This window comes from Scophthalmus maximus, chromosome 20, assembly GCF_022379125.1.
Source record: "Scophthalmus maximus strain ysfricsl-2021 chromosome 20, ASM2237912v1, whole genome shotgun sequence".
NCBI lineage: Eukaryota > Metazoa > Chordata > Actinopteri > Pleuronectiformes > Scophthalmidae > Scophthalmus > Scophthalmus maximus.
In genome coordinates this window covers 8,111,276-8,137,588 of record NC_061534.1, presented here as the reverse complement: position 1 = coordinate 8,137,588, position 26,313 = coordinate 8,111,276, and the positions used below count along the sequence as shown (strand labels likewise).

The window sequence follows — 26,313 nt, the reverse complement described above, 5'->3', positions numbered from 1 at the left end:
CTGTCCTCTCAGGTAGGGGGGGACAATGGTACCAGAGCCGCCTGTCCATGCAAAGCATGTGATGTGACTTGAGATATAAGAGGCTGTGAAGTGACAACATCACGACACACAACACAGTCAGAGTCTGGAGTGACCCCTCGAAATCTTCCACAAACAACAGAGCAGCAGCCAAGATGAGAATTGTAGTGCCAGTGTTTGTTTTCCTCACCGTGGCAGTGTTTCACACTGGTAAGAAGAAGAAATCATCCAAACGTTCACGGTTTTCAAAGGAATCAGAAAATTGCTATAATTTAAAATGTGCCGATTCACATTGATGGAAGCTTTTTCTTGTGTTCATATGTTTGCTTGATAATGTGAACAACTGTGCCTCTTCGGGAAAAAACTATTTGTGCGTATTTACGGAGAGACCACGAGAGGTTTTCAGTAATACACGACTGATGTGATTTATTCCTGATGACTTTCAGCTCTCTCAGCGTCTCTGCAATCTGCAGAGAAAGAGGACAAAGTTGCTCAGCACGGTGAGAATCAACATTGACAAAAATTATGTAAAAGGTGATGATACTTGCACATCTCAAAAGTAATGAGTGTTTTTTTCATGCAGATGGGCTAACTGAACTGCAGAAAATAGGTACAGTGCAACTGAGATTCCACTTGAATATGAAACAAATGTTTAAATAAAATGTTTTATGCATTTTATTATGTTTCGTGTATTTCATGTTCACGTCTGTGCGTGTTCAATTTGTCTTATAATGACACGGTGAGACTGAGTGACTCAAGAAGGGTTCACCGCTTTGTTAGAGACACGTACAACTCTGCACCTCAATTTGTGAATTTATGTAATTTTAGTTATGTTTTTTTTTATTCATTCATATTCCTACGTCTAACACTCAATGTTAAACAGACTGCTGAGTAATTTTTAATATTTTGTCTTTTCAGATCAGATGGAGTTTGAGGCTGCTCAGAAGAACGAGGCCACTCAGATGAATGGTGAGTCTGTGATACTAAAAATGAGTCTAACACTTAGACCACAGCCCAGTGCAGTGACCAAAACCAAAATAATATGACTTCAACAACAATTATTCCTTTAATCCACTGTGTTAACTACAGTTATACTACAATAACTTTCTCTTTCTTCAACGATTCTTTTTCTCTTTTCCTTTTCCCGTCAAGTGACAGAAGAGCCGAGTGAGGTCGTCCTCTACCTCGGTGAGAGGGGGCCATTTGACCTTTGACTCCATTCGTAAACTAATAAAGGCAGTTCTGGCATCAGTTGGTAATGTTTCTCTTTCAAAACTGCAACTTACAGAAGCTGTTCAGGACGAATCTGGTAAGTCATAATCACTCGCCTGCAAGATATTGATCGTTGTGCGAAAAGTCAGAATCGCCTGTTGACATGTTCCCAACAGAGGAGGAGCGCATTGAATCGGAGGACGAGGATAACACAGGTGTGTGACACATCTGGCTGGCTTCAACACACACGTGATGGTTGTTTGGGGATTTTTTAAACTTGGCATTCATCATTGCGTAACTGTGAAATCCTCCTCTTCCAGCAGAGGGAGGAGGCAACTCTGACGCTGCAGCTCATGAGGGTAAGAGAAGATTTAGACTGTAGATGGCAACAAAGGACAGTTTACATGAGGGCAGAACTGAACACCTCAAAGTACACTGTGTGAATTAGTATAGGTTAGTATAGGTTTTTTTTGTGTTTGTGTGTGTCTGTGTGGCTGATTTCAATAATGTGTCAACCACAGAATCAGAGTCTGCGTCCTCTGAGGAGGAAGAGGGTGAGATTGTGACGCTAAAACTTTTTTCAAGCACTTTAGAACCTTAAATTAATTAATCTTATGTCTTCCTATTAATGATCATTTCTGTCTTTATTGTCTTTTGTACAGGCAGACAGAGGCGGGGTAAGTAGATCTACACTAGCGGTTATGAGTAAAACAAATACTACACAATGAGTTTGGGACTTTACAAAAATCCTTTAGTGGGAAACTTTCTTGAAAAAAACTAAATAAAGATATGAACTTCAAGTCATATATATATTTTTTTTAAATTTTAGTGGATTTCTTTGAACTATTTTTGAAGTTAAATAAAGTCCAGAAGAACACACAACATTCTGACCTCATATGTTTCCAGAGCACCATGAACCAGTTACAGAGACTGTGAGCAGTTTGGGTAAGATCAAATAAAACTCACTGTACTTCTAACTCCCACACTGTAACGGCATACTGTAATTGCCCATTTTACTCATTTCTCCTCTGCAGATGAAGTTGGTCAGGATTCGACCCAGGAACAAGGTGAAAACACATACTGTGCATCAGTAATGATTCATCCACATATGGGGGCTGAGTGCATCCCCGTCTGTTCACTAGTATCATCCAGACAACGATTAACATTTTTTGAGGTCCACTCCAAAAGTACCTGCTGAGGCAAGACGCGGTGAACTGTTTTGAACAACCCAGTGAAAGTTAAATTGTTGGTTATGCAATCAGATAGTGAAAAGAGCCATTCACAGCCAGTCTCGGCTGGCTTTATATACTTTTATGGACTGGTTTCTAAATTGGGAAAACCGTGACTCAAGAGCAATAACAGATTTACAGCCCAGCGGCTTTTAAAAAACTCTTTTTTGATTTACACAAACAGTCCTTGGATGCGAGTACATGTAGGACAAGAATCCAGGGCACTCTTGAGATGTCCCCAGGCGCTTATTGCGCTTGATTTATAATGTATCATTGGCCTCTGGTTATGTGAGGACCACGAGATTCAGCATTTGTCCCAACAAATGCTGAAAGGATTGTTTCAAAATTGATCAAATTCTTCCAATCCAAGGTTGTGGAATGCAGCGATGAGGGTCGTCCTTTTTTATCCTCTGTGGCTAGAGGAGCGGCATTCCTGAGGAGGGAAAACCTTCATTTACTGGTGTAAAAAAATTGAGTTCAACCTGTTGTAGTAAATCCTGATCCTTGGGGGATACAGGAAGCCTCGCCTTGTGCTTTACAGCAGTAAAAAAAATAAATCTGCACTGGTGCGGTCATCATTCAGCGGGACGAACTCAGGGGAAGTGAGTCATAGCAGAAGAAGCAGGGGGAGAGAGGTGATTCATATAATGGCTTTAGGAGCCATGGAAAACTACTGGATTGTGGTGTTTGTGATGTAAAGCTAGCGTAAAGGAATCCTCTGTTGTCTGTCCCCGCGTCACAGGTGTACTGGAGTGAGAAAACGCTGCACAGTGCGGCTCCCCGCTCGCGCCCCTCATGCGGTGCCTGAGCTGCACCTCATTTACTGTCAATAAAAAGGGAACGGTCCCACCTATCTATACAACCTGTGCATTTTCTTCTTGCATACACCATGACAAAATATTTGTAGTAAATTACAGTATTGAAGGACTGCATTGGGCTGTTTTCCTAGCTGATATAGGTTTACCATGCAGGAATGTTCTTATTTGTGAACATACACTGAAGCTTTCCAACATTTCAAATAAAAGTTCAACACATGTATTTTCCCATTTTTATTTGTATTTTATTTGTTTTTTTTATTATCCACAAATATGGACCAAAGTATGTTGATGTGTATTTTAAAAAAAAGACGAAAAAAAAACCTTCTTTGGCATCTAAGGGAAAATAAAACAATTAAGGCAACTACAACATCTATAGGTCTGATATGCATTTAGTTTCTGCAGCCAAATGACCACGGTCTGCCCGCATTCCAACAGGGACCAGATCAGCTCAACACCAAACCACCCATTTAGATAACTTCCAGTGTTTTAAATTCCTGTTCCTCCCCAGTTAAAATATTTGTATTCTAGCTGAGGGAAGAAGTGGAAATCAAGGGCGACCTAGATTGTCGCGGGCAGGTGCAACAGCCACAGAGGAACCAGACTCGGAGGTGGCCGACGCGAGGTGAACTAGAAGAACAAGGCTGAAGCGGGCCTAAAGCATTTAACCATCAACGCGATCAAGTTTTAACAGGAGACTTAAGGTCTTGTCTGAGGACGCTTCTTTTTTTGCATGAGCTCACGTTCTGCGGCTACAATTCTCAAATTCAAGTAACCGGAAGAAATTTCAGGCAGTAACTTCTGCACCGGTTAAGTACGGAGCCTCAGGAGATTCTAATAAAGGTACTGGAGAGCACATAGACCATTCACTTTAACATAAGGGCTTAGTCGTGTCCTGTCGTGTCCTGACGTGTGCCGACTCCACACGCTGACAACACATGATTTCTGATATCATTCTGCTGCTTGGTATCCAGTGTTTATGATTGCTTCTACCACAGCAAATAATTTATATATATATATATCTGTATCATACAGACTAACTGTAGTCCCGTGAGTATGTCATTAAACGTGTTCACCTAACCCTCTCTGAAATCTAGATTTGGCTAGAAGACGACTGTGCTCTGTAACAGCAGACATAGTATGCCCTTATTAGGGGGAGACAAGGAAGCCAGATAGAAAATATTGATTATTTAGCAACAAATACTTGGAATTTAGGAAAAAACACGCATACACACCAATAACCTCGTTTTTTTTAACCTAAATATTCCCCTTTTGCATCTACATTACTTTCAGCATATGTTATGATGGGAGTTACATATGCAAAAGGCTAATACTGCATCATAATTGTTCAGTTCTTTCTATCGTGTAAAACAAAATTAAAACATTATGGTTGTATATACACAATTTCAAAGTAAAAAAAATTATGGAAGAATGAGCATAAGAACAACAACAAAAAAAATCAGTAGATGCTTTTAGATTCACTCTGTACAGAATGATGAGATATGAAAAAGCAAGTCAGAACAAAGAAATGCAAGAGTCCCACGTGAGGTTGTGTGGGCCAAATGGAACAAAGAGCAAATTCTAGGTTGGAAACGATGCAGCCAAGAACCACAAGCCCATATCACAAGTCACTTCAATTTTTCTCTCTCTCCTTTTTCTTCTTAAGTTGTTGGCTTGAGGTAAGCAATGTATTTTGGCCTTCCAATGTCAATCCTCATCTCTTCCCCTGCGTGGGACTAGGGGGCCTACAAGATGCCATAGATGAAGATTGCCATGACGGCAGCACTGATCAGGCCGGAGATGGGCACGGTCACAAACCACGCCATGAAGATGTTTCTGAACAGACGCCAGTCTACTGCCTTCTTTGAACGCAGCCATCCTACCGCAACCACAGAGCCGACCTGGAAACACAGCAGTTGTCAGAAAACTTCCATTATCTTCTGTAAGTTTACTACTTAAAATGGTCAGTTTGCGAAATGTGACGTGATGAGGAGAAAATCGTTCCACATCTGGATCGTCTACCAGACAGACTGATTGCAGCCTCTCTTACCCCCTGCCAGACCACGGTGTTTGACCAGCTTACCTTGCAGTGGGTGGTGGAGACAGGCAAGCCAATGTTAGAGGCCACCACGACAGTCACAGCTGAGGCCAGTTCAATGCTGAAACCACTGCAGGGGGAAAAAAAAATCCAACACTTATATCTCCGAACACGCCTGCTAAATTCACAGACTGGTAATGTCTGTGGAGAATGTGGTCTCATGACTCAGAGGAAAAACAGGACCAGCACTGTTTGTGTGGTTTGTACCTTGAGGGGGTGATGGGGGTGAGGTCCTTGCCCATGGTCTGGATCACTCTGCGACCCCACACCCAGAGTCCGGCACAGATGCCAACGCCACCATACAGCAGGATCCAAATGGGCGTGGATAAATCTGTGTTCACGCTGCTAGTTTGGTAAACCAGCCACAGAGCTACCAACGGTCCAATGGCATTACTGCAAAGGAAGGAATGTGGTCATTTTCACAATTTCCTGATACTTATCTCACCAACATTATAAGTCTGCATACCTGACGTCATTTCCTCCATGGGCGAAGGATCCGAAGCAGGCAGTGAGAATTTGGAGGAACTGGAAGAGGGTTGAGACTTCTGGCTTGTCTGCTTCAAGCCCGTCATCATTCAGAGAGCTCCGGCTGCTTCCTGCATCCTCCTTCGCAATTTCTACCGTCACCTCGCTCTCTCCCAGCCCCTCGGGCGTCGTGTGCTCTGCCACAGCATTGCAGTAGCTGGTGTAACTGTCCATACGTATACGCTTCCTTTCCTGACCACCTGACCCCGGGGCTTTGTCACTGTCCTCGCTTGCGCGGAAGTCGGCTCCTTTGTGCTTGAAGTCTCCATGCATGCCGATGATCGCCATGGTGTAGGAGGTGTAGCTGTTGTTGCGCCGGATAGGTCGGTCGTTGCCCTCGCCCATGCAGTCGCCCACCTTGGCCAGGTGGAGCTTGTGCAGTAGGTCCTTGTAGAGGCCAGAGTCTTTGTGGACCGTGTGGTACTGGCTGTAACCGTTACTTGGTGTCTGTGCTGGCCTGTTGAACTGAGCCTGATTATTGAACTGAACCTGATTTGCAGACCCGTTGTTGTGCTGAGTTTGCTGGTTGTGGACCTGGACTTGACCGTTTGACTCAACCTGTTTAGGAGCTGAAGAGAAGGGTAAAAGATTCATTAAAGTCACTTGATAAGTCTATGTTCAGTATGTCACTACACTGCATACCATTAAGCTACATCATTTAAGTACTAAAAATGTTGTGTCTATGCATCCTTACCCCCATTTGCGTTGCTGTAGTCTGTGTCATCCGAATCTCCAATGTTGAATGCCACCCTGCGTTCCTTATTATTGTCGACATCGTCACAATCTCCGATGTCAAACGCCACCCTGCGCTCCTCGGAGGGCGCGTGGTGTTGAACAGAGGGGTTTTGATTGATGGCTGGGGTGATGGGCGTAGATGTGTCCTTGGCAGTGTCTTTCAGGATTGGACAAGGGGCTTCTCTCAGCTCCCTCTTCTCCATCAGGGGGCTCTCAGAGGGGCTGGAGGACTTCATATCTTCTAATACGGGAGGAGTTGGGAATGAGATATTGCTTGGGTCATGTCCAAACACATACACTTTACAGCTGAGAAATACTAGCACAGCACATGTGTTTTGTTACAAAGCTGTGTGTGTGTGTGTGTGTGTGTGTGTGGGGGGGGGGGGGGGGGGGGGGGGGGGGGGGGGGGGGGGGGGGGGTGTACGAGTTGCATAACCAGAGGGTCAAAAACCTTTGTCCTAAACTTGCCACATTATCCGTGTTCAAAACAATTGGATCAGATAAATGGATTATGACCTTACAAGGAACATATTTACACAGCCGCCAGCGGCTTAACTTATGAAAGAAGATAAGAACACCCTGTGGCTCACATGACATTTTGTTTGTGGTTTTTGAGAGAATCGGCTACTCTGTGCCAACATTTTGGTGATAATAACAGGAGTAGTCGACTCGGTCGGTCACACTGCATCACCCAAGGTGGTCAAGGACGGACCGGAGGCACCCTGAGCCTTCTCCAAATAAATGCATAGGCAAATGCCACGTCAACGCCTTAAGTCAACCTGTGTTTATTTTAGTCAAGGAGGTAAAGACCAATTAGTGGATCACTTTGACCTAATTACGATACTTGTCTCCTGGACTGATCTGCACAAACCGAGTTAGACAGATAAACCTGCAGTTTCTCGGTTAGTTCAAGTGACGGCGCATGACAGGTAAAGTCAATATTATTCAAAGAATATGTTAAGTATTCTTACAGCAGTTAGTCAAATCTGTCTGTGACAGTTATTGGGTTTATCCACATGACTTCAAGTAGAGAAAACTAAAAAGCAATTTTTAATCATGTTTGAATTATAGTCTAAAAATGCTAATAAAACCAGATTAAACTTTTATGACTGAAAACAGAAATAAAAGTCTTAACAATGGAGAACTACCATACATTCATGAAGGTTGAAAATGAACAGTGTGTAACTTCAACACCAGAACCACACCAATTGTGTATAAATTTAGATGGCAATCAGCTTTTTACTTTAATCCAGGATTAAAAAGGACAAAACTGTGACAATATTTTCAGACGATTTTCATTAGAGCAACTCCATTATGACAATGTATCCCTGAGCTCCATTTGCGGGATGAATATGAGCCCTCGGTGTGAATAGGTTTAGGTTACATGGGCAGGGCTAAATCCCTCACTTGTCCAGTGGCTTAAGAGAGGAAACCCATCCTTTCAATGGTCAGCAGAAACTGGTGACCATTGGGATTCCAACATTCAGCTATGAGTTTGCAAAAACATTTTTAAACTTACGTTCAATCTTCTTCTTGAGGCGAGGGCAGACAATGAACCAGACCACAAGGGCGGTGACAACAGCGAAGGCCAATGAAATGAGCAGGATGCCCCACCACGGGATCTTGTCAAATCCCAGCACTGAAGGACCGCCAGGTGCCAAGGACAGAAACAGACACACGGGAAAAGAGAAAGGCAGTTTTAAAAAACAAGGCAGCAGGTGCTACCTAACATTGCAATTAAAAAAAGTTTTATAAAACTGTAGGTCTAGGATTGTATTTATACGGTCAACATGATGTCTTATTAAGGACGAATGTGTTTCATTTAGAACACAAATGGCACCACTGAAATAATACTAAGTACGAGGTAATAATTAATGACACTGGACCCCATGTAATATCATTTGGTACATTAATGTTGCCTCATTGTGCCACATCCTAGTTAAATATGAACAGCGTGTGAACCCCTAGATTTGAACAGTTATGTAACACCTAATAGGTGAAAGAGTAGTGTCACCATGACCCCCAAGTGCCCTGCTAACAACTGCACGTGGACAAACCACTTCAAGAGAAAAGGGAAGAGAAAGGGGGGAGTCGTAAACCGGAGCCGTTTGCTGAAGCGTTAAAGGAACCCTATTGCCAAGACTGCAGCAAAGCTGGTGCAGCAGAGGTAGATGTAGTGCAGAACATGCTGGTGGACAGCAACTACATAAATGTCCTTGGGGACACAGTCATCTTTGTCACACACAGATGATACAAGTTCAGCAGCGTGGTTAGGAGAGGACAAAAACAAACTGCTGAAAATTCCACAAAAACCTCTGCTTAGGTGACCTTGGACATGCATATATATATAAAAAAAAGTTTAAGATAAACACAAAGAAATGAGGCCCCAGGCTAAGTGATGTGTCTCGTCCACTGTGTTCGTTGGAGAGTCCACAGTGCACTCTCTTCGTGGAGTCACGCTGCAGCATGAGACTGCAGCGCACCTAACTGATGTTTATTTAGTTGCGTAATAGCCCACTCCCCCCAGGAGAAGGACAGACGTGAGAGGAGAAACGGAAAGGTGGCTCTGGAACAGCTGAGCCTCCTGTCCTTCACTGGAGTGCACCAGCTCACATGTGGTGAGACAGTCAGAGACAGGTGTAGTTGAACACTACTTGTAAAAAGAATATAAAACTCTGAAAATGATAAATGGGCCTGATGGAATTCATGGGGCAACTCTATCACTGTGACTTGTTCGTAGGGAACCTCTTACAAGATATAAAACGACATTCAAAACCTAGGTCGAGTGGTCTCATCAACACTCCCACACAAAGGGTTTGATTTATACCACAGCCATGCAGTGGGATGAATGGTCTGTACAGGAAATGGAATTTAACCACGGCTACATTCCACACCCCTCCCTGAAAACCTCTGTATCCCATGGCCTACGTTATATAATAACATGTTGTTTTTCCCCCCAGTACTAATATGTGCAAGTCGCCACCAACCTCTATTACAATGACAGTTAAAGTGGCAGTTTGTGACTCACTTGGCAAGAAGCCGCTAGTTATTTGTCATGAACATGGTGTAGCATTTACCAAAAGTATTAAGATTAAGTGACAGCTGCACTAAGTATTGGCACTGAATGGATCTGTAAGCCCAACATTCACATCTAAACTTAAGTATTTATCCATGATATCATATTTAACAAAAGCAGCTTCTGAAGACGCGCAAGCTTCTGTTTCAGGACCGTGACTCAGGATAAAATAAGACAATTATACTGTGATGTGTGTATTCGTTGCTTTTGACGATGTTGGGTGTCCCCAGGGCAACCAACGCCATCAGGTGTTTGTTCGTTTAAAGGGTAACCCGGGCAGAAAATTTGTATCCAGCTCAATGCTTCGAAGTTTATCAATGGTGTGAATGGGTCAAATTGTACTGTCACCATGACATTCTCCCCGGCAAACAAACACTGTTATGCAAAAAGGTGTGTATGCATATGAATATGTGACACTTGTCAGTGAAGGCAACAAATGTTTGAACAGGTCCGAGTATGTGATGACTAGAAGGGTTGATGGTGATTTTATACTTAGGAAGTTGTGGGTCTTCATATCCAGGTGACAGACATTTTAAGACACTAGTAATAAGATCATAATTCTCATTCAGGGTGTATTCTTACTTCACCATTACTAGTGCTGCATTGGAGTGACAGCAGCTGAGTGTTTTATAAAGTGTGAAAACCCCAGGTCACAGTAAATCTGGTCTGTAAAGGGTCAACAGCTGACCTGCAAATTCTTTGGCCAAAATTTTTGCACATGCTGGCTTGAGGTCTCTGGCACTGGTGTTTATATTGAGTATTGGAATGTGCTGCGTGATGCCTGGTGTCCAATCGCATCACTACGATAGGAGGTGGATGAGGGGAACACCGAGTCCTATCACGGGAAGCCAAACATACTGTACTCGGTTGGCTGGAGATACTGCTGCTGCATAAGAGTGAATATATCACGGCAGGCAGCAACAAAGAGCTTCTGTTGTCCTGAGTAACCAAAACCAGGCCTTGAAATAAAGATGGAATGTCTGACTTCGAGGGACAATGGATTAATTAGCTGTGTTGCTTTGTGTTGTCAAGTCACTAGCAAACTGATTATGCAGGAATTGATGAGGATTATCCCAATGTTAAACTGGCTTCGCTGCAGTCTTCGGGATTTAACAATGAGCTTGTGCGTGGTGATAACTTGTCCTCGTCTATTGTATATAGAATATATTCACGTTATGCAAGATGCAGTAGGTTAGTTACGCTGTCTAAAATGCAATCTCACACCTTTTTTTGCGGTGAGGTACCCAAGTACAGGTCCTCGTGAACAGTGTGTTAAGGTGTCAGGGACTTCACACAACTGTACAGAATGTGCCTCATTAAGCCGGCTAATGGGCTATGCTGGAACTGCAAGTGATCTCCTCTGCGCTGATGTGCATGCACACATCAGCGCACCATATCCGATCAAACTCTGGCCTGTAGTAGCCATTTAATGGCCCAGGCCAGCTAACATCTTGAACTGTTAGGTCCTGTAGAGAGAAAAACAAACAAAGGAGCAAAAGTTGCTCATTTAATATAGAGTTTCTGAAGGATGACAAGTATTCAGAGCATTACCGTGCTAATTATGAGCAGCAGTGTAACTACTGGCAGCAGACAACTAAGACCATTTCAAATACCCTTGTAAGTTCTTTTCCTCCTCCATGTCTGAAGGGCACAGCCAGTGATGTCAAGAGTTAAGTGAAATTTTATTTCCAGCTCCCTGTTGTGCTTCGCTCTAAAAGTTTATTGCAGCTATGACCCACATAGAACCACAAGCAAGAGAGCCCCAAAAAAACATGTTAAAGTAAACACGGCTTCTGTGAAAATGGTTCAGTCTGGAATACGTGTGGGCATCCGGCTGTCTGAGGGAGCAGTTTATTTTAAGCTGTGGCTGCGGGCAGGCATGCAGAGCAAACTGACTGAAACAATAATACTCACTCGGAGCCCCAGTGAACATGATGGAGAACAGGTTGATCCCCATGGTAATAGCATAGAAGACAGGCAGGGCCTTCAGTCCATTGGGTACAGGGTCTTTCTACAGGGACAAAGAAAAGCACCAAGTCAGACAAAAATTCCACTGTATGAACAAAAAATGCCCCATTTTGCTGTCAGGTTACAGTTAATGGCATAACAAGGGCATGGTGGTAAACTGAACCTGGCAGTGTGATGCAGATGAAGAACTGCGTCACAGGACAGTAGCTTTATTTTTGCCATGCAACAAAAAGTTTTGAGCGTGGGGAAAGAACAGTGTTGAAACTGACCTAAACACATCATCCTGGAACGTTCTCTACAAGTTAATAACAGCCTGCTTACCTTGCGTAAGATGAACATGCGCACAATGTAGAAAACAATGGCTGACATTATTCCAGACAAAAGGGGACTCAGGAACCACGAAGCAACTGCACATTGAAGAAATAGGAGAACGGAAATTCAGTGGACATGGACAACTTAGCAATGCCATTTACTACAAGCATTTCAGCGGGCAGCTACTTGTCCCAAGGACAGTGAAGGGGAATCATTTTCACATTATTTAACCATTTAATCAGTAAGGGCTCTTCCTGTGTTGTGGTTTCAGCCTGCAACTGTCAGCCATAACTTCACTGAATTGATGGCTTACACACAAACAAAACACTTGTTAATGATTTACAATAACACTGCCGGTCACAAGCTTTTGAATTTTAAATAGCCTCTGATTTAATTCACCCAAACAATGAGGAAAGTTCTAGGTCAGATGATCGGTGTGTCACACTTACCGATACGGAGGAGTTCAAGCCACCTGACTCCCTGCTGGCCTTTGGCAACCAGCGAAAAGCCAATAGTCGCACCAACAATGCAGTGTGTTCCAGAGATGGGGAGCTTAAGGAAGGAGGCGGCCAGCTGCCACACAGCAGAACCTAATGAGGATGAATAATTTGATCACATTAGATTAATTTTGATTTAATATTAACATCATTACACATTTGCTGTTCATAGCAGTTTTACACAAATGTTTGTTGGTTGTTTCTGAGTACTTTGTGCTAATTTAATTACAGCCCTTTACATTTTCTAGTTGTAAGAACCAAACAGTACCAAGTCCTATATCCCACCAAGCTCTGTTCAATGATTGCAGCAACAGATACTCACCAACCATGGCACTGACAGATCCAGCCATCAACACGTGCTCAGAGCCGTTGCTGTACATGTTGACGTCGATGATACCCTTACGGATGGTTTCGCTCACTTTGGCCCCAAGGAGCACAGAGCCCACCGTCTCAAACACTGTGGCCAGAATGCACGCCTGTCGCAAGGTGACCACTCCAGAGCCGACAGCTGTGCCAAATGAATTGGCAACATCATTGGCACCCACGGAAAAGGCTAAGATGAAGGCGATGAGGAAGCCGACAATCAGTAGCCACATATACTCTGTCAAAGGAGTGTGGGCTGCCAGCCCTACTGTACTGGTTAGTACTATTGCAATTGCAGTTGTTGAAACCATGATTGTATGCTATTAAGGGATTGGTTCACAATCTTAAAGGGAATGAATGTCAAAATAGCAATATAATGCTATTTCTAGACAGCAGCTAGTAAAATAAAGAGGTACTAGGTATAATAAATAAGTAGCTTCTCCTCAGGTTCACCTGTCTTAAACAGGCTTTCTGAGATTTTGCAGTGCAAACTCGTAAAAGGTTTATCTGGGAGTGACCAGAAAACAATTAAGGTAAACAGTTATGAGGGCTTATTGCTATCCTGTAATTAAACTAGATCTGTTGCTGTTCTCTGGGCGCTGAGCCATCAGGCAGAGGGAAAAGACAGCCATTTTGCAAGTGTAACTGCAGATGAGCAGGGGTACATCCTGAAAAAGAAAAAGACAAGACAAAAATAGATTTACGTTAACAATAACTTCCCCCTCATTCCACTTCCATGAGTAAGACAGCAAGGACGATGTCAACACAATGAAACTGCACTGGGGGGGGGGGGGGGGGGGGGGGTGGTGTAACCAGCTGCTTTGTAAACTGATTAAGAAAACTACGAAAGAATAATGGAAAAGCCAGTAGTAAACGGCTGGACCGGAAGAACAATATCTATTGGAAGCCATTTTCGGTATGTGTCGCAGGAAGGACTCGGCTTCTTGTATGACACCAGAGTCCTCTCACTCAACACAGGCACTTTTCCATTTGTTTACTGTCGTTTCCTTGAGCATCGACCATTAGATCAGCCGTTATCAGACGAGGCGTGTCCTGTCTATAAAAGGGACATTATAAGTGTTTCTCACGTGCGCACGTGTTGTCATCCATTCATAGATCACGAGCGCCGTCTGTCCGGTACGATTTCACGCGCCCCACAGAACAGAAACAACTCGACCGCTACCGACTTGACGTCTTTTCCTCCATGTCTCATAATAATAATAATAACAACAACAATACTCAATAGGCCTATTATCCGCGGTTTTAGTTGTGTTTGACGTGGTTTTCCGTAAGAAGAGGGGGACGTCACTGTAGACCGGATGTGACTCGGTTTACGGAGCGCGAGCCTCCCACCGACTGACCGGGTGGGCAGCCTCCGTCGTGTATCAGGCCGGTGCAAAGAGCTGCCAAGTGTGTGCCGTACTCGTAATCGATACAGCTAACATTAGGATTAAAGGACACGAAGAGCATGCGTCCCGTTGCCTCGTCAACCTTGGTCCGGGCCGAATGTTACGCAAAACTTGACGTTAACGGAAACTTGTGGGTGACGAGAATTACCACTTCATCTGCAAAAAAACAAGATGTCTGACCTTTGAAAGTGTCCGTCTACGCTTCAGTACAACGTTACTAGCGAGCGAATCGCTCGCTCTTGTCATCATTCTTAGAAGACGTAGCACGGCGGCTTGGTACCTAAACTCACGCTACCGTTAGCTTCGGCACTACGACGAATGGCGATGTCAATCTCAGCAGCTGTCCGGTGAACAAACCACGGGGAAGTCTTTCATTCGGCCAGGAGGGCCATCGTATGAAACTCACCACACGCTGCAGTTGTCAGTCCAGTGAAGAATGACGGTCCTCGCTAGCCACTAAGCTAATTAGTGCGCGCACAGAACGTAACGTTTCGATGGCGCGCGCGGGATAAATGTAGACCTTAACTGATGAGATATTTCCGCCCTCGGGAAAAAAAAAAAAGAATAAGCTGCCTTATGTCAAAAGTATATATTTTTAAAGCCTATTGACGACTGTCAGACTCGCTGTGAAATAAATCCTCTTTACAACTCAGAAACATCTCTTGTTTGAATAAAGATTCCACTGCCGCATGGGAAGAACTTGCTGCTGCCGGTTCGGGGGAGTGGGAGGTGCTTTGTTTGTTGGATACACCCTTCCGGAAGCCCCGCCCCGCCCACCCAGCTGTCCTTTCCCACTCCTTTCTCTCTTTTTTTTTTTTTAACTTGTCATGTGTTCAGTGCGTGTTCTTTTACAGCAATACCTTTCTCTCTATTTCTTCTGCTTAAACTTAGCCAAACGAAATCATGTTCCGATACATTAAAAATAATGATTTCCAAATAATTTTCTATTCGTAGTCTTATGAGACACTTAACACATTACAGTTTTTAGATACTTCCCTACTTGAGTAGTGGTGGAAGAAGTACCCAGATCCTAAAAGCAGCAAGAGCAAGGTATAAAAAGCCTTTCATTCTAAATATAGTACTTTAGTTTTACTTACTTGCTAATAAGTATCAACAATACTAACAGTATTAGTTTAAGTATTAATAATACTAGTATTAATTTTTATTATTGCATTATTATTAATAATAATACTATTATAACTATGCCATGATATGTAAGAAGTGCTAAAATGCTTTATAATTGCTTTAATTGCTTTATTCTAGAAAACATAAAACTATACAATGCATGACTTATGTTAATTAAGTAGATAGTTATATAACCCTGGCAGAGCCATTTCTACTCTTAATTTTGATACACTAACTCCCTAATTTTAGAATTTAGACTGTCATATTATAGCCTATTATATAAAGTAGAAAAACCAATACATATTTTATTTAGATTATTCAACATAACAGTGAAGGACAATGTACCAGGTCTATGTACTTTGTCTATCAAGGCTATTGTTTTGTTTTTCCTTACACGCAGCTTAAATTGTCATGCGACCAGATTTAAAAATATAGCTTCATAGTCACAACCCACAGTTCATCACAAACCACCGTTACCAAGAATAATGCCTACATGGAAAGATCATTCACATCAAAGTAGGATCAGCCGGTGGTGGTGATGTTGGCTAGACGATCGTCATTCATTCAAGTGCATTCAGCTGGAAGTGATAACAACATTCATCCCATAACAAAAGTTATTTTCTTTTGTGGATGTTCTTTTGCTATGTGCACCATGCTGAATGAAACGAGCGCTTAATTTGCATAGCAAAATGTGTTTGTCTGTTTAAAGTTTCCTGGGAGAAACTGAGAAAACAGTTTTAACCGTGAAAACAGGACTTCAGTTATTTATCTATAGGGGATTATTCTGTAAGGACAGTTCGAATCTTGGAACGAGTTCACTCGTGTCTCTCTCTACTTGACGTCACTTCTATAGAAGGCCATGGAAAATTACATCTCCCAAACTCCCACGATCTATTGGGAAATGTTTAGGGTGTCGGCCTCGATGCATGTAATTACGATTTTTGTCCAAGCACCTGAAGGCAGCAGTCCACAAAGGAGGGAGTGGCGGTTACAGACGCTGTTTGTCTGGATCAGAAGAACGTTTTACACCGGCAATTTCCAGAAGTTCACTCGTAAAAACATCTCCGTCTCCTTTAACTGCCTCACACTTATAGTTTGGCTCTTTGTTTATTCAGACTAGTAACAGTAACATGACATTAAACTCAATCACAGATTAGATCATGGTGGTGGGAATGCCAATGTCATAGAAAGGTTTTAGAATCCATTGCTCCATGTTTGTATTGAGAATTTATTCTCCACTGGGCCGGAAGTGGCTACAACAAAGAACTAATTCAGAAGCTTAATTTTGAACTTTGTGTTCAATACTTCCCCCTGATTAATATAGTGTCTACATCATGTATGCAAACATCACTCTGCTCTCAGGAGTTGTAAAAAACAAAACAATCCTAAGGCGAATTTTTCCTTTAGAGTTAAGTAAACTAAGAGGCACATGACGTGTTTGCGCGTGTTTTTTCAAAAACATCTCGTCTCCTGATCTTATGATAGGGAAATCAGTCTTTTATGAGCAACACAGTTATGACACATATGACTTCCAAAAAAATGGGAGGAAATTAGCTCACACAAGAGTAGGGGGTGTTAAATGAAGTATTTTCCATAACTTTTTTAATGGTTTAATGACACTGAATTGTGAACATTTATATGAATGTCATGTTAATAGTTAAGTTATTTCATTACCTTTCACAAGTTAGGCAGCACAAGATGAACTGAATGAGAGGCTGAATGAGTCGTAGGCAGGGCCAGACAAAGATAAATGCAATACAAATCTACAGGCAGTTGCAGACATTGATTCCTGGGGAGCCCAACGATACCATAAGTGCATATCGTACCTCTACTGATCAAAACCAATGACCCCATGGTTCTCATGTAAAAGCCAAATTCAATTGGTGTTTAAGTTCCATCAAATAACTAATCTTGTTTAACACACCGGAGGCTCCAAGACTGATCTATGGCATCACGTTATATCCACTACATTGTTCAACGGCGCCACCTGGCGTATATGACCCGAACATTTTCACTACTGATAGTACTTTGTGTAACTTTGTCTTTGTACGTTTCAAGGACAGTCTTTCAGAAAATAAGATTTCAGCTACTTTCTGCAAATGTCAGCGCTTATTTTCCACATACAGAAAGTGTTCGACTATTAAATTAACACTATAAACAAACACGCCTTTTAATTAATTTTATTTCATTATAAAAAAGAAGAAATCTGATTCTGACTGGTTGATGACAAACTTTTCTATCAGATGAGCTTTGTTACGTGTTTTTTTGTACTCGACAGCACACATATCTAAGTTGGATTCAACACAAAAGTTTAACTGCTGTCCTGTGAAAACAGCACCTTCGTACACGTATTGTTATTACTTAATACACTGGTGATCATGCACGTCTATGCTGAAAGGGGCGACTCAAATAACTTGGGACTTCAGCTCGACGCAGACACTGATCCTGGATCAGGTTGGAAAACCACCAAATCCTCCTTAACCACAGCAGCTCACCCGATGGGCTCGGACGCACAATCTGATCCCAGATCTGCGAAGGAAAGGCTGCAAGGAGAGCTCAGGTAGAGTGGACTGGTTGACTGACAGGCGCACATGCTGGTGCCCGTGCTGCTAAATGTTCAGACAGACTGCCGCTCGGACCAATCACAATCGCCGTCGAACAACACGCGTCAAATAAGCGGCTAGCTCCGGAATCTGTAGGGCGGGTCTTCCGAGTGGGTGTGCGTCAGGCAGCAGGAAGAGGAGGTCAAATGTTGTGTGTAGTGGTTTGAAAAACGTGTTGCCGTCTCCAGCAAAGGTACTGCGTTAGATAATTGTGTTGGGAGAATCAGTAGACGATACATTTGATCATGATTCAGATGCAGTTATAAGTGCAGCGGTGTCGATTTGTAGTTTGCCCGTGTCGCGCCAAATAGGCACTCCACGGAGATAGCGTTAGCATTAGCTAACATTCCATGCTGAGTGTGCGCAGACGGCTCGATAATCGACTTCGGCAACGGACTCAAATCGCGCCTATCGCTGGCCAAATGTACGCACTGTCGTATGTTTAGAGGCGATGCGTATCTCCACGGAACATTAGCCTTGTAGACACGAAGTGCGTTAGCTTAGCCGCTGCTCTGTCGCAGCCCCTGCTTTGCCTTTGAGAAGTTGAGTCACGGTCACGGCGCTCATGTTTCACTCCGTGCCCCGTCGTCCGATCTGCGGGATCGGCGTCAAAACAATGACGCTCCAGGGCGGCCGGTGCTTCCGGCGGACCGTCGGCGAGGCCCGAGTCATGGCCGAGCGGGTGCCGTGGCTGGGCAGGAACATGGGCCTGCTGCTGTCCTGGCTGCAGAGGGCAGGTGCCAGCCAGGCCGCGGGATCCGGCCAGAAGAGGAAGGGCTTGCTCTCCATATTTGCGGACCACTGCAGCTTCGTGACGGGACAGAGGCTGCGACGCGCCTGTCAGATCGGCGAGCTGTACTCCAACCTGTACTCGGAGCACACCAGGTGGAGCCTGGCCGGGAACATATGGCGCAGATTTCAGAGCAAGCATACCCCCGCCGGGAAGCTCGTCGCGGCCCTGGCTGGTGTCTTCATGTGGGAGAACGAGAAGATTCAAGATGAGGAAATTCGCAGGTTTGGAAAAGGATTGTCTTAAGATGCGCACAGGGGTTACATCTAATGTACAGTAGGGTGTGCAGTGTGTTGCACGAGAGGGCCGTTGATTGCAGGTGACTTCCAATTCAGCAGATCTCATCCCAGTTGAACACCAATAGATTTTGGACAAATGTTAGACAGAATAATCATTATGACAGTAGATCAGAGAGTTAGTTTTGGTAGAAGTTTGTAAGAGTTATAGAGAATTGAAGACACTATTCTGTATAGTTGTTCCCTTCCAGTTTGTCTCCACTGCTCCTGATTTGTTTATTATCTACTTTGTCAACTTTGCAGTGTTGTAAACACCATGTCCTGATATTTTCATGTCATCCCTTCTGAAGGTGTGGGCTGGAGCTTCAGGAACTGGGAGCTGCAAAAGGCCAAAGCTCATCCTTGGGGTCTGTGGCCGTAAAGCCGGATCAGGACTGGGAAGTTGTGATGGAGAAGAGCGACTTCAGAGTGTGGAAACGGCCAATTCCCAACAGTCACCTCTATGAATACAGAGGTCATTCAAACAACACACAGTCACACTCGTGTCACCCGATAAGCAGAAAAAGGACAAACTCCATTATTATGTATTAAGTATTTATGTTTTAATTTCAGTGTTGGGCTCCTACAATGATGTCACACCAAGACAGTTCTTCAACGTACAGGTACTTATACTTCATTTTGTTATACTAGGAATATGTCAGTCTCAATTACACTGCAATAAGAAAACACCAGAAAAAGGAGAAAGCTGCAGAATTCATTCTTTATCAGGGTTTAGATTGTGCTGCAATCTCCTCAGTCCTGAAGTCTCAACTGATGAACTATGGGAAATGTTTGTATTACTGAAAGTATGAACAGTTGAATATTTAAGCAAAGGGACTTTCACATGTGATTATTTATTCATGGAGTGTGTAAGTGGTACATTTACAGTAGCTTGTTTTGCACTTCCTAGCTGCTCTTGCACAACCTGAATGTTTGTGCTGCACACGTGAAGCACAAAAGCAACTGTCACACACTATGTGCTATATTAAGCGCCTTACCCTTGACCTATGCTGTCCCCTTTCCCCCAGTTGGATACCGAGTACAGGAAGAAATGGGATTCTCTGGTAATCAAGCTTGAAGTGGTGGACAGGGATGTCAACACAGGGTCTGAAGTTGTGCATTGGGCTACACAATTTCCTGTGAGTTTGTGTCCGTTGATATTATGCATCAAGGGTTTAGTCTATTTATTCTTTTGTAGTGCAAGCCAAGCATGAAGGGCATTTGAAATGACATTTGGTCAAAAGCAAACACCATTCATGTTATATGCATCCTGTTAAAATGTTTCAATCTCCCCTCACAGTATCCCATGTACTCAAGGGACTATGTGTATGTGCGCCGCTATGACGTTGATGTTGATGACAACCTGATGATCTTGGTATCCAGGTGGGACTTGAAAAATGATGGACTTCTGAAGTGTTTGGCAAATAATTAAATGGACAACTTTATTTTGTCTGTCATGTTGTCATCTGGTATATATATGTAATTCTGTTGTACAGAGCCGTTCAGCATCCAAGAGTCCCAGAGACTCAGGCATATGTGAGAGTCCATTCGTACCAGTCAAAGATGGTCATTCGCCCTCACAAGTCCTTCGATGAGGTCTGTGGTAAATGTGTTGTTATTAATGTAAGTTGCACCCAGTGTCCTTTTGTTTTGTAGTCAATGTGTCTGACTTTGTTGTTTTTATACACAGAATGGGTTTGATTACCTGCTAACCTACAGTGATGACCCTCAGACCGCCTTTCCCCGTTACTGTGTGAGCTGGATGGTGTCAAGTGGTGAGCCACTTTCATTGATTGAAACCTATAAACTACAATGTTTTGTTGATAATTTGTGAATGTGTTTCTTTCCTCACATACTTTTCATGTTTGCCCACTGACTGTGTGTAATCTCCCTGATGATATTAAGGAGATTTTCCCTTTGCACCTGGCAGGTATGCCCGATTTTCTACAGAAGTTACACACTGCTGCCCTTAGGGCCAAAAACTTGGAAGTAGGGATCTACGACTACGCCGCCGCCATCAAATCCATTGACAGCAACCGCCAGCCGAGCCAGGAGCGCCACGGTGGAGAAAACACACACACAGGTGGCCCTGGACCGATCTACGCTTGAGATGGACATTTTCTAGATCAGGGGTCACATTGGTGATGAACCTGATCAAACGCTGCAACACAAACCATCTGGGTACGTGTGATGAACTGCAAATGGAAGTTGGAACCTACAGTAAAGTACTGAAAGTCCATCCATAGACATGGTTATATTGGTTGTATAAGAGTTGTCTCAAGAAAAATGCACTGTATGTATTGGTGACAGCGTTGCTGTCCTTTGAACCCAAATGGTGCCATGGAAATTGTCGTCCAGATTGCCAGCATTGGCACAATTTTTATGTAGCAAACCGATGCCACGTAATTTTTTTGGCCTCTTTTAGTAATGATGTATGTCCTGCAACCATTATCAAGAAGGAGCCAAAACTGCAAATTGTAGAGATGCTTTTTTGCCAAAGCACCATTTCTCTCAATTAAATGTTCTCTGTCTTGTCTTCTATTGTTCGACAAGGCTCGACTTTAGAAGTTAACACAACCAGCACATGTGTCACTCTTATCAATGTCTGGTGTGATTTCAGCCATGTCATTGAGGTGGTTGCACTGGTAGTGGACATTGAAGGGTTACTACACCTTGTCAACATTGTCACCGCCACATAAAACTATGGCCCAAGATTTCTGCACTTGAGGCTTCAACGGGAAACACTGTCTAACAATGTTTCTTCATTTCATGGATTTAAAGCAACTGGTTTCCTGTTTGATTGCTGCATGAGCATTTTGATCTTCATATAACTGGGGGGAAAAAAACTATTTTCAAAAATGGTGCTGTGATTGAACCATTGTTCACAGAATAGAACAGTTTTAAAGGTAGTGCTTTTGTGTGTGGGGATGCATTGGTTTCGCTGTCAGTATAGTTGAGGTTTCACATCGTCCACCTCGCCGTGACTGTGACCGTTCAAAACTGCCTGTGTTGACAAAACAGCCTTCTGAAGGTAAACCAGTCCTTTAGCGTTAGGGGCATAGTGTCTTATTGCAACCACAAAACTCCTCAGATACAATGGTCCTAGCAAGACAACCCCTACAGAGACACGTTTTAATAAACCAGGGGGACTGGTTTTTAGAGAAACATTGAGCACTCGTGCCACATAACAACTCACTAACACTTCATATGATTTATTCAGCTCAGAAATGACTTTGTTATCCCAGTGTTAATAGCCATCACTTGAGTTTGAACGATATGAATTATGGGTGCATGTGTTACAACAGATTATGGACATTTATAAAACCATAGCCTGCACACTGGAACTCCCTGTTCTTATCTGTAGAACAAGCTCTGTAACATTTTTTTCCCCTGCATTGTGATTATATGGTTTTTGTTATTAGTGCTGGTCCTACCCAACCTCCATATAATTCCTCCTTCCAAATCTTTAACTTTAGGGGGTGTTTTGAATGTACAAAGCACCACATAAAACATCGCCTAATAAAGTACACTGTTTACATCATGAAATTTTTGGTGCAAGTATCTTAAATCATAAATTGTAAATAATCTATTTAAAAAACAAAACCTTGCAACTAAAATGTAATGTCAAAGTGAATCAGCTGCTTAAGAAGAAGCAGCACATTGGGTTCCACTTTGTGAAGGCAATCCCACATCTAGTATTAATATATCCCCATTGTGTCAAAACTAGTATGTGTAGTTCTATTGTGGAGTATTTTACTGCACTGAGACACAAACAAGATTTTATTTACCAAATTGAACATTATTCAATATTGGTGATGTTCATCTTGAGGATGTAAAATGATTCTTTGTCATATGCAGACACCTGCCGTGCCACCTGCAGCAGTCAAAAAGTGTTGTCTCTGTTTTTGTGTTTTTCTCTGCAGGAAGTTTAACTTTTGTTATTTGTAATTGCGTGTGAATTACTTTAGGAACAGTCTGGATGATTCTATGAGCTGGTTCACTTTTAACCCCCGTGATTTCAAGCTTTACTGAAATGCAAGAGCTACTAATCAGATCAAATAAACCGACCATGTGTGTCTCACTGCGTTCGGCTGTTTGGTTGCAGAGCAAATTTGAATCCATCTTGGTGGAGAGGAAAAAAAAAGGTGTTTATCCGTGTATTTGTGCAAAGCAGCCACTGCAGTCTAGTCTAATTGGATAATCTGTAAATCGTATATATATATTCCCTGTCTGGGCTGGAGGTCGGAGATGGGCTGCACGGTTTACTGGAAGCTGCTCAACTGATCAGTTTGATCTTACAAGACAAAGTATTGACATAAACCTGCAGCTGTATCCCAAAGTAATACTACGTACTTAACTCTGTACAGGATGTTCTTTTTACTCATCTTTCTGTCAGCAGTTAGTCCAGAAAAATAACAATGCATGGAGGGCAATATATTGGACATTGGTTGGCAAACTGCTGCTTTGGAAATACATATATATGTAGTATGGATTTGTTAGAAGCATGTTACACTTAAAATGTTTGCCTTTGAACAACATATTTGAAAGATGTATAATTTCATAACTTTAATTTCTAAATATGAAATCGTCTACCATGACCTTCCATAGGTCGACAAGGCTGCCACCGAGTGAGCTGTACAGTATTGTATCAGTGTCGATTAATCCCTGCTGTTTTGACAGCATGAAACCTCATTGAGTTTGCTGGGGTCTATTTCATTTCATAGTTGAAGTTGCCGCTCAGTCTCAGTCTGAGGTTGATGAAGGTTGAATTCCATGCAGCTGCTTCAGAGTCGCGAAGATTCACCGTCACATTGTCACGGCTTATTGAGAGACTTGAACAGAACACAGCATTTATTACATTAGAGAAGTTCTTTTCATTTCATTTTTATTAAATGCATTTGAAGATCATTGTAATCATTATAAAGATGACCGCATCAAGATGGCAGCTACGGTCCAGGAATAGCACACCACCTCACCCCTGGTACAAGTGCAGTTTGATAAAATGAAGGTGAAGCTCAGAGCAACACTATCCATCATTTTAACTCGGCTGCTGGAAAAATGGCATTTCCCAAACAAAGGTGGGTGTTTTTTTCTGGAAATATGAATGATATGACATTTATGAATAAATATTTTGCATGATAACTCAGGAAAACATAAATTAAATGCTGTTCATGAAAGTACAGCTTTTAAAAAAAATAGTTTATGTTAAGTTAAGAGTTCATTAAAATAAGAGTAATAAAGGAACGAGTCTGGTTTGATCATTTAGAATTTATTGGTTAAATGCACTTGTTGTGAGACAACACAGGATGAATTCAAAATAAGTAAGCACTTTATAGGAACTAGAGTAATATAATTTTATTATCATTTCAAAGAAGTCGCTGTCTAAACCACCCCAGCTTGTATGTCTCGGAGGCGTTGCGCAATGTCTCACTGTTTGATTTACAGGTCTGAGATGTGTCCATGGTCTGAACAGCGAGCATATTGTTTTAATATATGACCTCTACCGCTTGAAATTATTAGCCATAGTTAAAAGCCACTGAGCACTTAATGTAATTGATAGTTTCCACAAATTGACCATTTTGGAACCAACCAGCTTGTAGAAAATGACAGCTTTATCGGTGTGAATGCTATAAACACAGCGACACACATACACATGCTTCAGGATTTGAAAAAATATTTTTATGCCAATAAAACACAAGATCTTAAGATGATATTTATTGACCACAGTCCTACATCTTATTACATCATGAGGTAAAAAAAATCTAACGAGAATAAAGAGAAAATTGGATACATACAACTGTATATGTCATATTAGAATTAAAAGCATCTTATGGTCATTGGTCCTTTTTGTATCTTTTTTCTCTATTCTCATATCTAAATTTTAAAAAATGCACAAGCACATTAATGAGTTAAAAATGGATATCTTGAATTTTCTAAATTGCTGAGAAGTTCTGAGCAGAAGGCAGACAGTGCTCCGAAGCCTCCAAGGTGCTTGGCACAACCATGGACAGAAGACGCACTGCATGGTTAGATCAAGCACAATGGGGTCCTGGGCAAAAGACGAAAAACTCAATGCGGGAACCAGCTTAATATGAGGTATCCAAGGAACTTGAAAGCTTTGTAGAATATGTACAAACCAGTAAAACACAACATTTCATTTTGCTTACTCGTCGTTCTCGGTGATGTGGGTTTTCGTCTCAAAATTCCTGAAAGTAAAACATTTAAATATTTTCTGGGTTCTTACAGTGGAAAGACCAAGTCCCATGGTATGGTGGCACTTGCAGTACAAGAGATACAAAATAGAAGTCCAAAGGTGTGAGTAAGGTGATCTGGACTAAAACATTTTTTAAATGGCACAACTGGTTTACACAGCGATTACAATTTTTTTTTTAGTACAGTTGGAGTTGAGAAAATGTTCTCGATAATAATCATAGGTCACGCTCACTGCGGAAAAAAAGGGTTACACCCTTCCTGCGCACAAACTGCGTCAAACCCCTCCCTCCTGTTCTTCGCGCCCGACTCTACCTGACACGGCGGGAGAAAAATTCTAAAAATTCTATTCTTTGATGCAAAGATTCAAATTTTCAACAATTTTTCAAGGAAAGATTTGCAGCAGGCCCGAAGACTGGCGGCTTAATCAAATCAGTTCTCCATCAGTCTACTGGGTGTTCTTCAACTGATCAATGGAAACTGAGTTTGGGTAATTCATCAGTGATCTTGTTAAGGAACTGAAGCAGAGGCCAGTCACTGAAATTGTACTTGTAATTGACTAAAATGAAAAAGAAGGAAAAAAAGAATCTTGGTGGTCAGTGACCTAATGGACTCAAGAATGACAGTCATGGCTTTATCGCTGTCGTCCATCTGAGGACATTGACCGTCTCCTCGGAGTTAAGACATGGCGTTTTATTCCTAACCGTGTTAGCGGTCACTGGGTGCAATGCTAAGAGCCATGTCAAGCTGACGGAGCCGTTTCTCCGAAAGGTTTGACAATCTTGTTACCTTTCTCCCGCGTTTCTCTCTGCTCCCCAGGGACGTCTTACTAAAAGGAGAAAGCATGGTGCGATAATCAACTTAGAGCTCAGGCGACTGAACCACTTTGTGTAATGAATTTACACCATAATGCATATTAATGTGTCACGGAGACAATGTTGGTAGTGACCAAATGGCATGGAGATGGGAGTACTTTGGGCGAGCATGGTGGGATGGTGGACGGTGGAAACTGACTTCTGTGTTTTTAGGACAATGAGGATGTTTCAAAGTGAT

The 26,313-nt window shown here is 42.5% G+C and overlaps 3 protein-coding genes across 9 annotated transcripts; 2 read left to right on the top strand and 1 right to left on the bottom strand.

Annotated features, from left to right (window-relative positions):
* Positions 1–73: 73 nt before the first annotated feature.
* LOC118284933 (pescadillo homolog) lies at positions 74–3,321 on the top strand. Of its 5 annotated transcripts, none has more exons than XM_035608149.1 (13): positions 74–228; positions 465–518; positions 602–628; positions 937–987; positions 1,177–1,206; positions 1,307–1,327; positions 1,407–1,445; positions 1,551–1,589; positions 1,752–1,784; positions 1,893–1,907; positions 2,137–2,175; positions 2,265–2,297; positions 3,202–3,321. In XM_035608149.1, the coding sequence occupies exons 1-13, from the start codon at positions 174–176 to the stop codon at positions 3,213–3,215; spliced, it is 450 nt and encodes a 149-aa protein (XP_035464042.1). In that variant the 5' UTR covers positions 74–173; the 3' UTR covers positions 3,216–3,321. The 5 variants fall into 5 exon arrangements, with proteins under 5 accessions (XP_035464042.1, XP_035464045.1, XP_035464041.1 ...); XM_035608152.1 differs by having other exon boundaries at positions 1,171–1,206; positions 1,554–1,589; positions 1,897–1,907; XM_035608148.1 differs by having other exon boundaries at positions 1,171–1,206; positions 1,554–1,589.
* Positions 3,322–3,493: 172 nt separating this feature from the next.
* On the bottom strand, positions 3,494–14,992 carry slc20a1b (solute carrier family 20 member 1b). 3 transcript variants are annotated; one of them, XM_035608144.2, is made up of 11 exons: positions 14,664–14,992; positions 12,808–13,516; positions 12,438–12,578; positions 11,998–12,083; positions 11,623–11,719; positions 8,152–8,271; positions 6,592–6,873; positions 5,839–6,466; positions 5,580–5,765; positions 5,358–5,442; positions 3,494–5,175 (listed from the first exon to the last, which is right to left on the bottom strand). In XM_035608144.2, exons 2-11 carry the CDS (start codon positions 13,157–13,159, stop codon positions 5,020–5,022), a joined length of 2,133 nt encoding a protein of 710 aa, XP_035464037.1. In that variant the 5' UTR covers positions 13,160–13,516; positions 14,664–14,992; the 3' UTR covers positions 3,494–5,019. The 3 variants fall into 3 exon arrangements, with proteins under 3 accessions (XP_035464037.1, XP_035464039.1, XP_035464038.1); XM_035608146.2 differs by having other exon boundaries at positions 6,592–6,870; XM_035608145.2 differs by lacking the exon at positions 14,664–14,992 and adding an exon at positions 13,937–14,129.
* Positions 14,993–18,089: 3,097 nt separating this feature from the next.
* stard7 (StAR-related lipid transfer (START) domain containing 7) lies at positions 18,090–23,131 on the top strand. Its single transcript, XM_035608330.2, has 8 exons — positions 18,090–18,999; positions 19,362–19,525; positions 19,624–19,673; positions 20,079–20,189; positions 20,351–20,433; positions 20,547–20,646; positions 20,741–20,825; positions 20,981–23,131. The coding sequence occupies exons 1-8, from the start codon at positions 18,551–18,553 to the stop codon at positions 21,157–21,159; spliced, it is 1,221 nt and encodes a 406-aa protein (XP_035464223.1). The 5' UTR covers positions 18,090–18,550; the 3' UTR covers positions 21,160–23,131.
* The last annotated feature ends 3,182 nt before the right edge of the window (positions 23,132–26,313 follow it).